Source organism: Frankliniella occidentalis, unplaced genomic scaffold (assembly GCF_000697945.3).
Source record: "Frankliniella occidentalis isolate FOCC.00 unplaced genomic scaffold, Focc_3.1 Scaffold32, whole genome shotgun sequence".
In the NCBI taxonomy this organism is placed as follows: domain Eukaryota; kingdom Metazoa; phylum Arthropoda; class Insecta; order Thysanoptera; family Thripidae; genus Frankliniella; species Frankliniella occidentalis.
This window is the reverse complement of record NW_026267162.1, coordinates 2,222,589-2,234,410: the sequence shown is the minus strand read 5'-3', so window position 1 is coordinate 2,234,410 and position 11,822 is coordinate 2,222,589. Positions and strand designations below refer to the sequence as shown.

At 38.3% G+C, this 11,822-nt stretch overlaps 2 protein-coding genes across 2 annotated transcripts in view; both read right to left on the bottom strand.

Annotated features, from left to right (window-relative positions):
• Positions 1–677: 677 nt before the first annotated feature.
• On the bottom strand, positions 678–3,974 carry LOC113210996 (uncharacterized). Its single transcript, XM_026429227.2, has 7 exons — positions 3,621–3,974; positions 2,957–3,068; positions 2,836–2,877; positions 1,859–1,902; positions 1,620–1,781; positions 1,407–1,536; positions 678–1,326 (listed from the first exon to the last, which is right to left on the bottom strand). The coding sequence occupies exons 1-7, from the start codon at positions 3,640–3,642 to the stop codon at positions 1,185–1,187; spliced, it is 654 nt and encodes a 217-aa protein (XP_026285012.1). The 5' UTR covers positions 3,643–3,974; the 3' UTR covers positions 678–1,184.
• Positions 3,975–4,126: 152 nt separating this feature from the next.
• Positions 4,127–11,822, bottom strand: part of LOC113210995 (protein HID1) — an 18,528-nt gene continuing 10,832 nt past the window's right edge. The window contains exons 2-17 of the mRNA XM_026429226.2: positions 9,577–9,790; positions 9,302–9,462; positions 9,138–9,191; positions 8,869–9,037; positions 8,551–8,792; positions 8,249–8,449; positions 8,063–8,153; positions 7,832–7,957; positions 7,618–7,722; positions 7,375–7,539; positions 7,036–7,284; positions 6,805–6,959; positions 6,630–6,701; positions 6,362–6,537; positions 6,109–6,267; positions 4,127–6,027 (exon numbers count right to left, since the gene is read on the bottom strand). Coding sequence (XP_026285011.1) covers positions 5,955–6,027; positions 6,109–6,267; positions 6,362–6,537; positions 6,630–6,701; positions 6,805–6,959; positions 7,036–7,284; positions 7,375–7,539; positions 7,618–7,722; positions 7,832–7,957; positions 8,063–8,153; positions 8,249–8,449; positions 8,551–8,792; positions 8,869–9,037; positions 9,138–9,191; positions 9,302–9,462; positions 9,577–9,790 — 2,412 coding nt within the window. The 3' untranslated portion in view covers positions 4,127–5,954. The remainder of the gene's footprint in view (positions 6,028–6,108; positions 6,268–6,361; positions 6,538–6,629; positions 6,702–6,804; positions 6,960–7,035; positions 7,285–7,374; positions 7,540–7,617; positions 7,723–7,831; positions 7,958–8,062; positions 8,154–8,248; positions 8,450–8,550; positions 8,793–8,868; positions 9,038–9,137; positions 9,192–9,301; positions 9,463–9,576; positions 9,791–11,822) is intronic.

Genomic DNA, 11,822 nt, shown 5'->3' with positions numbered 1-11,822 from the left:
GGTCACATGAACTCCCCAGTTGAACCAGTCACGTGACCCATGCGACTCTTTCACTCTGAGGCTCTTTAGGCGCGGGGTGGCGCGCGGCCGCGGGGCGGGGGCGGCTGACGCGCGCGCGCGAGAGAGAGAGGCAAGCGCGAGTCGGTGGGAGAGGAGGGGGGGGGGGGGGCCAGCCGCGCCAGCGTGGAAGAGTGGGGGGAGCGACTGGCGCCGCCCTCCCCCTCCCGCCGGCCGGCTCTTTGGGCGCGGCTCGGTGAGGCGACCTCCTCGCTGAACGTGGTCGCCTGGTACAAAGACCGCCAAAAACTGCGAACCTTCCGCGGCTCCCCCACCCTACCCCGCCGCCCCCCTCCCGCGGGTCGCCCCCGCGCTCCCGCGCAGGCGCGGCTGTGTCCGAGGAGCCTCTGGTGGTGGGGGAAAGCGGGGAAAAAGAGAAGCGCCTGGGACGAGGAAGGCGCGAGCAAGCTGCTGCGAGCGCATACGTATCATCCACGCATGCATGTAGCGAGGGAATTGCCGGCGTTGCTCCTTCTGCCTTCTCTGCAACTACAGCCTTAGATGTGATAATATCTAGTGATGAACCCTTCAAAAACTTTCAGGGGCCTCTACAAATATTCCCATACAAATAAGTTACCTACTTTCAAAGCAGAGAGAAGTAAGCTAAAAAAATACACAAATTAAAGAAATCAGTTCAAAATTTATTTAACTTGTCAACTATAAAACGGAAATAAACCGAACAAAAGTGCAACTATTTGAAAAATCATCTTCTCATGATATTTTGCACATAAAAAACGAAGCTTTCATTACTGGGCAAATACTGACAGTACAATTTACAGCTATTTCATGTTTACAGTGATAAAACCTAAATTGAAAACTCAAATACACAATCTACATCACTTAGACATAAAACATCATAGTTATTCTAAAGGAAAAATCCCACAACCAAAGACCTAAGATAATATATAGTAAATAATCAATGAGTCAAGATCAAAATTGTATAAAGTTGGCAGCTTTGATTGACTTGGATTTACTCAACATGAATTGAACAATGATAGAAATATGAAATAATAAAGAATTTCATAATAGCTAATTCAACAAAAAATTAGACGTACAACACCAACTTAATAGACATCACACTCCTAAAAATCAATCAAATTGATTGAACAAAATTTGGTTATGCTTCTTTAGAAAGGTTTCTTCCTGAGTGACCCGTTGCACTGGCGAAGGGTGCTTTTGAGTGCCAAAGCTATAGGCACCCTTGTTGAAGAATGTGGACAATGACTAATTGTGTGGGCATCATCTCCAGTCGCCCCACAAATTGGGCATCTGAAACATAATGAGGCATCAGGCACAACGAAACTTACTCCTTAGTAGTAGATAAATAACTGAATCAAAATGCAAGTTACCTAACACTTCGCAGAACAAAACATTCTACAACACGACGTCCATTAGAGTCAGTACAATGCAGCTGGTGTGAGTTGTATATATTAGGCCTCTCACCATTCTTCTTACAAAAAGAACAGTAAGGCTTGAATCCTGCAAGTTCATAAAGTTACAATTAACCCAACAGTCATTTAACCAAAACACTCAACAAGCTCAAAATTAAATTGTAACCTTACCATATACAGAGCCCTCTGTTTCAGAATTTCTCCAAACAAAACCATTCTCATGTACTGAGGATGGTGGAGAAGATGAGACAGAATTGGGCGATGAAGCCACACTTGACCCGTATCTTTCTCTCAGAAAAGATGAAGATGGAGCACTTTGTGACAATATACCACCTGCAATGCAAGAGAAGCAGTTGTTAGCTTATATGTAGACAGAAACTAAAACATGTGGAAATGGAAATAATACGTACAAACTCGTTCTGGACCTCTTATTGGTCTTGGAAGTGTTTCCACTCTGAAACACAAACAAAATAACTGATATGAATAACTTCACTACCCCTACTATACCATCATAAAGCATGACATACACAGTTCAGGGGATAGTTTCTGTTTTTAAGCTCATTTTAAAATTGAGAAATTCACCGAAGTTCAGGAATAAAGGAAAGAAGGCATAAGTTCAACATATTCTTAATTTCCCTATGAGGAGAGTATAGATCAATTCTGTTAAGGGTCCATTCCCTATATTCTGGCAGAGCGGCTAGGCTTTGCTTTCCGGCCGTCTTTGTTAGGCTCACAAACACCGTGGTCGAAGGGACGATACCCGAAAGTTAGAGTGGCCACCTCCCCGAGCCGAGCCTGAGCATGAGCATTGTCTTGGAGAGAGGAGCCCCACGCAGGTCTGGAGGACGGGTGGACACTCTACATCGGCAGGTCAACCCTTATAACGCACCGGAACACACCCTGCTGATGAGTTACACAATGACTGAATGGCATTGTCTCGAAAGCCTTTGCTCGCCGCTCTGCCAGAATATAGGGAATGGACCCCTGGTCAGGCGGTCTAGGTCAGCACCCAGAGAGAACACTAAGATCTAAGCTACGTCAACTACAACATTTTGACCTTTAATGCTGCTATCAAGGAAAACTGATTTTAGAGATCAAAATGATATCGCTCTGACATTTAAAAACTTCTGAAGTCTTTGGCGTGGAGTCTGTAAACTAAACTTCACAAAAATATAACGCACATAATGCCCTCACTTTGAACAGACAAAATATAAAAAATAGAAATGAAATAAACTAAATTTGTTTGGAACTGGTTGGGGAAAAATAAAGCAGTAGTAATTTTGTATTACAATTTGTAGAAATTACTGTGGAAAATAGTATATACCTGAATAATTATTTAAAATGCATCTATCACACAACCTTCCACTTAAAAATATCAATTACTTACATGCTTGTAATGACAAAACGTCCCAGTCCAGCACAATGGGTCCTAGAAATGGAATCCAGGAGTTAAGACGTTAATGAAAATTGAAAAGAGCAACTTTCCATCTCTTCAGTTTCTAACTTACTCAGTTTTTATGTGATGATGACTGGTTGTAGAATTGACAACATTAGATTCACCTGGGTTCTTCGGAAGTACGACGGGCATTAAAGGGACAACCCTGCTTGCCTCTTTGGTATCTGTAATCAAAGGACGGAAAATCAAAACTCATAGCAAAAAGGAGAAAGCCATCAACACCTACCAACCAGCCACAAACATTTCATATCAACAAATAACAGGTGCGTCTGTCAGATAAGCAAACTCATACATATTTTCAAAACATGAATGTGATTACATGGACTGTTGAATACAAAAACATACAGACAAAGAGCTTAACATAAAATTTTGTTGAGAAGACAGTTGCGGGTGATTAGGGGATAGGACAGAAAAAAAAACTTAGGTTCATAGCTGGCCTTCATCTCTCAAGTCAAGCGATGTCAAGTCAAGAGAGATGGGGGGGGGGGGGGGGTAAACGCGACCACCTGAGAACAGCAGCTGAGGCACTTTCCCACGGTCATTCCATACGATAAAAACAATAAACAATTTGTCAATACATCATCAGCTGAGTACGGTGTATTAACAAGAGGCCCAGGACGGGTAAGAACGTCGAGAAACAAGCGATGACACGTATTCGTCCAGAAAATGCAAAGTAACAAAGTAAGGTACTATTCCAAGAAGACCGATTGACTTACCGTGATAGCGAAAGGGGTCCATTGTTAAAAATGGTTTAATTGCGGAAAGACCAATGTCAACTGGTGTCAAAACCAAAATCCCAGTCTAACACACGCTAGGTCGCCGGCAAAGCACAAGAGCCGAGAGTTAGACCGTTCGTCTTCGTTGGTTGTAGAGCAACTGATCGGCAACTTCAAAGGCTGCACTACAACTCAGCAGCAGCAACAACAACAACAACAACAACAAGCTGCCCCTCCCCCACCCCTTGTTCTGATTGGCCGTCAGACCGTGGGAACAGGTGATGGTTCGTCCCTCCGCGTCCCTCTTCGGTCCCTCTCCGAGGGAAGGGCTGTTTGTACGCCGTCTCTTCCACACATCATGAGTCCCCCGATGTGTTTTTATTTCCGATAGATACGGTCATTAATCGTCTGCAATTAGTAATGCAGTCAATCATTTTATAACCACAAAACACCTAGTCTAGTACTCATCTAACTAAATTGTGTGATAAAGGTGACGAAACAGCTGCTTTGGTTGATTCGATGACAAGTTTATTAAACTGACTAAATCAAAAGTTAAACGATTGGCAAGATACTTATTTTTTAAAAATGGACATTGTGAACTCTCAGCTTAGAGTTATGTAGTAGTTAAATAAAATTTATCCTCACACTTATAACTGATCTCAAAATATATTTAAGGGGTAGGAAAAAATAAGTACAAATTTTTGCACTACACAGATATTGAGGGGCAATATTCCAACCGGAATTAATAAAACAAAATGCAATGCAGTACGTAATACAATCTCTCAATGTAATGAATCTAAAACATTGTATTGCAAGGATTTTTAAAACATAAAGTGCAGATAAGCAAATGTAAGATACAAAAAAACCCAAAGTGAAAACAAAACAAAAAACTGTTTACAATTTTTCCTGGGCATCACAAGCACAAGCAGCTCAGTTAATTAATTGCTCATAAAATCACAACATGATCAAAACCATAAATAGCACTGCAATATATACAACTCTTGCATTGCAGGGGGAAAAAGTACATGATTAATTAACATATTTTTAAATAAACTAAAAAACATTATGTACCCAACGCTAAATCAAAAGTCTTACTTTAAGAACCCAACAAATGCGTCACATCGCGTTACATGTAGCACATTAAGTCACAAGTGGACACATCACCGTATGTGATTGCTCTGGGACTCAAGATGTTAAAAAGTGCAACATTAAATCAATGGAATGTAGAGAAGGTTGGAAAGAAATTATAAGAAACGCACCAATAAGTAACTCAATGTTGAATAACCAAAAAATCAATGCAATCCTGAATGCTGTATCATGCTAAATACCTCAGCTATTCTTGCCTAGCATTGTTGAGGTGGATTTACGACCAAAACGCTGCAAGCTAAGCTCAACTGCCAGCATTAGAACAACGCTCGGAGAGACCTTCGTGCTATTTTCCACTCCGGCCTCACCCTGTTCTGACCACTTCCCCACCGTTAATTCGACGCTAGCGTTAAAGACACACTCGCAGCGTTGCTATCGTAAATCCACCTTCTGTAAAATTCAAATTGATTTCAAATGCCTGATAAAAATAATTAGTCTTGAACACTTAAAGCCAGTATACTTTTTTTTTAAAGGAACACAACAGGTACAACATAAATATTGCAGCCAACTTTGAGAGGATTATTCCTAACACTTACAAAAAGAATAAATAACTAACACTTGATTACTTAATTCCCTCAAACAAAAATTATAATAGTAAAAGCATGATTTCTCTCCTAAATTGGAGATATTTACAGATCAATATTATCATTTATGCAAGGTAGTTACACACAATTCTCTTTGTCATTAAGTGAGGTAAGAAAATTAGATGGAATGGTAACCAAGGTGAATTAAAAACTGAATCCTTTATGTCAAATCACGAAATAAATTAACACCACACAAAAGATGCTAGTCAATATACTTCATATGTCTCAATTACCGGTAACCCAGTCTTATAGCACGGAACCATGATTAGTAAACATACATAAATAAGAACCTCATCTTACTTTCTTTACGCAAGGTCATCATGGAAAACAATATCAGAAGAAGTTTGCTTCGACTATTACAAAATACAAAAACAAGCGTCCAATCAAAGACAATAAAAAAAAAAAAACATTTCATAAATCAACTAAAAACTTCAACAGATCATAATAAAAATATGCCTAAAAGATGTCCTCCTCTAGAATTTCATTGGTAAACAACTTTCCAGACTCTTTATCAAAAAATTAAATATAATTTGAAACTGGAAGCCTAGATATAAGGAAAAAGACAACATACTGTAGATCATTTAAAAATAAAAGAGATTGGTATTCACTCATGTTGTACATGCTGAACTTCAAAAAGCTTCACATCTGTGTCATACCAGATTGGTGGATCAACATTCCTGAAAAAAAGAAGAAGATAAGAAAATATATTATACTTGCATGCTCATGAACCGAATAAATTATTATGCTTTCATGAGCACCTGAGATAAATAACGCCCCACATGTATGTCCTTAACCAAGCAATGGTACCAGCGTTTGTTTGGTACTTGCGAATAAGAATTGGGTGAGGAACAGGGAGAAGGCCAACAAGGGTGCCATGTTGCAAAAATTTTAAGATTTCACTCTCATCTGTAAGGTCCCTAGAAAAGAAAATTGGCCATAAGAAATAAGAAATGGAAATTCCCAGTGTGTGAGTAATACTGCAGTCTGTAGTTAAAATCCAGAGACACCTACTTATCTATACAAATCTTTTCCACTTGAGGGACGAGAATCTGCAATAGACGCATAATGTTCTGCAAGGGTAGCTTGCTTTTCCACGAGCGCACCCATTCTGCTGTTGGAACCCACTGGGGGCTTCCTTCACCATTCTCTCCGGGCACTGCTGCATCTGTCAGACGAATACTTTGCCGCTAGAATAGAAATCGATGGTTCACTTCAATTCTCACATTTATTATACAAAAAATCAACAATGAACTAATCACAAGGAGAAATGAAAATTTACCTGATTCACGGCCCTACGCAAAGGCCGGCTACCGTCGGCTTCAGCTTGGGAAGAATTTGAGGATACAGAGCTCTACAAACAGAATTCAAAAACAAATTAGAAGAAAAAATCATTAATTAATTTCCCTGAACTATATACAGACTGGATAATTTCAGTCAAACACACATACACATACATTATCAATACTAGGCCCTTCCATCCCATCTCCTTGCCGGGTATTTGCACATTGTTCCAGTAAAGGACTTTCATTGGCAGGGGTAGGAGTCGGAGCTGATTCATTTGAGTGACTAGCTGGATGTGCTGATTCTCTTTCAGTCATGTTTTCAATACCTGAAAAAAATAACAGCACATTGATACATACGTGAACTGTTAGTAGTTTAGTATAGGCTAGTAAAGCTTGACATACCAGGTGTCTCTGGTAATGAGACTTTAAGAGTGCCTGGTTCAGCTGGTTGTGCAGGCCGAGAACCTTCCATACTGGGTGCTTCAGGCTCGGGAGTTTCACTTGAATCGGTATTGGGGGATACACTAGGGATATGGCGGCGAGGTTTCTTGGATAAGGTTTTATTGATAGACCCACCATCAGTAGGGAGACTGGCTAAAGAGTGAAAAACTTGACGTTTTCTTATGATAGTGTACACTAAGTTGGAATTTCCTGAAAGAAAACAATAGATAATAATGATAAAGCAATAAAAACTATTCTAAGGAAAATCAGCTAAAACTGTTAATGTTTGTTTCAATTCACCATCAAATTGGTATTGAATGATGTTGTTAAAGATTTCCAACAAGAAGAAAACCAACTGATGCTTGGTTGAAGATGAGAAGATGAACCAAGGAGTACTAAATGCCTCAAGAAGATGTAACAGTTTTGTACTGGCAACCATTGAAAGGGTTTTTAAATATGGAGACACTGTAATAAAAAAAATCCAAAAATTAAAAACTGAAATATCTTGATGAGACAGACAGAAATATAGATAGGCATAGTCACCATTCACAAGTATTGTTAGAAGGCAGTCAAAGAGAGGTTGAAGCCTTTGGTGTCCAGTTGAAATAATCTTATGGAATACTGTGATGAGTAAATCACCATGAGTTCCTGTAATGGGTGTAAATAATGAACTGTCAGTAAGCCTAGTAAGCATACAAATGCGATTGGTATACAAACCAATTGGTTTAACAAATTCAATGGTGTAAGGTTAACTCACCCGTAAAAACAGGTATATCCATAGGTATAGTAGCTGTGTAAGGTTTGTTGAGACGGACACCAAAATTGCGATAACCACTAAGCAAAAGCAATATGAACACACCAATGTGCATCAGACCAACACGTGCTAGAATTTGATACAAAGTAAATTGGCATGAGCAGAAGTGTATCAGGGTAGAAAATAGATACAAAATTAGATAAGGCATTGAGTTTTTAAGCTGCTAAAACTTACATTGATCAGCTCGTGAATCATTCAAATGAAATAAAATTGGCACAAGGATATGCAGAACATCATCACCTTTCAGCACATAGTACAAAAATTTCTAGAGGTAAGAAAAATTTGAACAATATTTAAAAAATAATATATATGATTCAACTGTAACATAGTGATTACAATAATTTGGAAATTATTTTTCACCTTGTTGTAGTCACACATCTTCCAGAAAAACACCAGCAACTCCTGATGAAACTGGACTTTTTTGGTAGAATTCGGCAAATATGTTTGCATTAGAGGGTTGTTTAGGAGACGGCAGAAGCCCCTCAATACAAACTGAAAATCTTCATCCCGATGGATTCGGCTCAGATAGTTAATGAATAGATTGTCCGGGACCAATGGTTGCTGATAACAGAAAAAATAATTTAAAAATTGACAAATGAACTTTGAGTTTAAAAGTACCAAAATTAAACTCTCTAAATTTTTTTAAAATAATCTAGAAGTACCTCATCACTTTCTCGAAGCACACCACTTGTGTCATGATCAAGAGTGACAATTAGAATTTGGAGGGCCACATCAACCAATGGCTCCATAGAGTCACTAAACAACAAATGGTTGTATGGGACCCCCATGCCAACTGGATCATACGCACAGACTGAGTTCAAAAGAGAAGTGAATAAAGGAAGAGCATGGCGGTTATCAGCAGAAGTGAGGTGTTGAATCCAGCGATTTGGAGATGGAGATGTTTCTGTAAAGGGAAAGTGAGGGTAATGTCATGAAAAAAATGATCCAACGTTCCTATGATGAATATTGTAAACACTTACCAGAAGGTGGCTGGTAAACAGTTTCACTAAAACAAGTCAGTAACAGCTTCAGGAGTTCTGTCCGATTTGTGTCATATTGAGGATGATGAGGAGGGGAGCTTGCACAGCCAACTCCTGATTCCCATATGTACTCACAGCTATCAATGGCTTGAAGATCTTCAGCTTTATCCTATAAACATTGAGGAGCAAAAGTTGAGAAATTTCTTTCTTAGGAAGATAAAATCTAGAAACTTGTTTTACAGATAGAATATTTCATATTTCACACTTACGGGTCCTGCTTTTTTGTTGGCAGCCACTGTAAAATCCGGGCAAAACAGCAAATCCTGAAAATTCAAAAGTTTTTATCTTTTTCAGATGCAAACAAAATTTTCAGGAAGGAATTCTCAAAAAAGTACAGGTTTAATAGCTCCACTTCGATCAGTTTGACACTTACACAAACTGCATTGATTAAGGACACTGCCAATGGGGTTGACTCAGCTTCTTCCCCTTCCTGCACCTGCCCAGCTGGGAGGCTAGACCAAAAGAATCCTCTCCAATCCAAATCCTCAAACATACAAGGCAGGACACGCGTGAGTAATCGACAGCAATTTAGAACTGTAAATAAGAATAAATGAGCATTAGATCCATAAATTACAAGGAAGAGAAAAAAACAAAACAAAAAACAAACAAACAACAGAACAATTCATGATTGCTAATAGATATAAGCACCTGTCTGTTGATCATGCTGAGTACGGCAGCTGTTATCCACTGCTCGCACAAGCTTTTCCACAGCTTTGTAACACAAGGTGGCCAGATTTTGAGGGGATTCTTCTCTGACCATTCTAATTTCAGATGCAGGAAGAAGAGTGAAGACATCTTGTACTGAGGCAGTATGCTCAGACCACAACTGATCCCAAAATGAGTCATCAGAGGAATCAATGGGCTAAAAATTGAAAAGTAGACATTGAAGAAATTAGTCTTCAAATAATTTATCAAAATTAAACACAAGTTTAAACAAAAGTAACAATGATAAACACGAATATTTAAAGAACAAAAATCTTGTATGGCATGATCTGTCTGAAGGGGTTTGTGCTCAACAATTAAAATAAAATTATTATTTTAACTTTCTTTTTCCTATTTGTTGAGTTGTGGTATGTGGGTAGGAGGCAAAGGTACAAATAGAGAAATGAAAACAAAGTTATAATTTTGCCAGTTTATTTTCTTGCCTGAGTCAAAACAATGCTCAAAAATTTAGTACTGTGAGCAAACGGGTAATATCAACAATATCCAAAACAACCAATCAAGAAAATAAGACAGGTAATAATGCTAATAATAATGCCACTGATAAATATACAAAATTATCTGCAATGGCACACGGACCAAATCCCCATACTGAAGAGGATTAGATTAAATCTCCCACATATATTCAGACTCGAGCTGACTTGCTAAAGCTCCAGCAAAACGAACAACACAACCAAAACCTAAATCAAACCTTTAAAGTTCTGAATTAAAGCAAGTGAACATGAGGTATTGACAAGATTGCAAAACCACATTGTGATAGTGGTGATAGGCTACTTGACGTTTGGTACCAAGCACTAATCATTTGTTTACAAGGATGATATCCCTGGATATAACTTTGAACAACAGCAGAAAAATCATAAATTATTCTGCATAATATATTAAAACTTTTCTCATTCAACCAGTACACTTTTTTTTTCTTCAAATCTCCCAACAAACCATTATTTAACTGAAACATGCATGTCACAAATTTCAAAATGCACACAAAGATCACTCTGAGACTCCTAAATGATATCACGACAAGTAGAATCATGTATAACACAGATGCTAACATGAAACCAGCTACATAGCAGTTTACAGATCACAATAATGATTGTTCTGGGTTTCTTTTGACGTGTTTCAGTTGCTCATCAGAGAGGAGCACCAAAAAGTATGAAACACACAACAGACCCTGTTAAGTGACTAGTAGGGGTGAAGAAACATGTCACCCAAACAACATGCAAAGAGAAAAAAAATCTATGCTAAAGAGAAACGGCAAATTCTGACAAAATGAACACAAAGAATCTGAGATGAGCAATTCTGACATCAAATGACTGTAGAAGACACGTGTTTTGGCTATCAAAGTTGTTTTGGTGAGGGAGAACAAAGACAATTCTTACAGAGAAGCAATCATAAAATTGACAAAGATATACGTTTAAACACAGCTGTCAGTCAAGGTTAAAAAAATTGGACACTATGCAAGAGAGTGAGAAGGAAAAGATATTAAGATCTAGTGTGCATTTTGGTCTTCTGACATGCATATTTTGTTCACATGTACTCAAAAATAAATATTCACTTTGGGATTGTACAATAGCTGGTGAGTGACATATGACTGAAATAATGTGAGAGAACAGATTTCACCACAGAATGAAAAAATCCAGGATTGCCAGAATCTTGGATTAGCTTTTTAAAACAAAAATATCTCTGTAAAGAATTTACATGCTATTACATAATAATTGCACAAATCTGATTGAAACTACACATATACAATGTGAGCACTACATTACAAAATTCCAATGATGAGTAAAAGAGCTGTCCATATCACAAAGCATCTTTTAAAAAACAACAGACCCTAATAATAAATTTACACAGCACTGCTGTTTATCAGATTACATTGGAACACAATTTTAATTGATCAGTACAAGAGAGACCGTGGCTCATAAAAGCCTCAAAGAGAGAAAAAAAAAAGCCAACTGTAATTTTACACTGACACTTCCAATTGCTCCTTCAAATGAAATGCTCTATAAATAAATGAACATAACACCATAACAATAACAAATAACCATCATCAGTCGCGCAAAAAACACCTCTTAGCCACTTAGCACAAGTTTTCTGAAATTACAGAGCATTAATGCTTATTAGATAATAAACTGGGGTAAATTCTGGTAGGTCCCCTCACTAGAAGGTCCCCCCCTATT

Bases quoted from the DNA above. Each gene is read 5' to 3' on its own strand.
- LOC113210996 (XM_026429227.2), bottom strand. From the start codon at position 3,642: ATGGACCCCTTTCGCTATCACG. The intron at 3,069-3,620 runs GTAAGTCAATCG...CTTTGATTACAG, and splicing joins GGACCCCTTTCGCTATCACG to ATACCAAAGAGGCAAGCAGG. The intron at 1,782-1,858 runs GTACGTATTATT...CTTGCATTGCAG, and splicing joins AAGAGGTCCAGAACGAGTTT to GTGGTATATTGTCACAAAGT.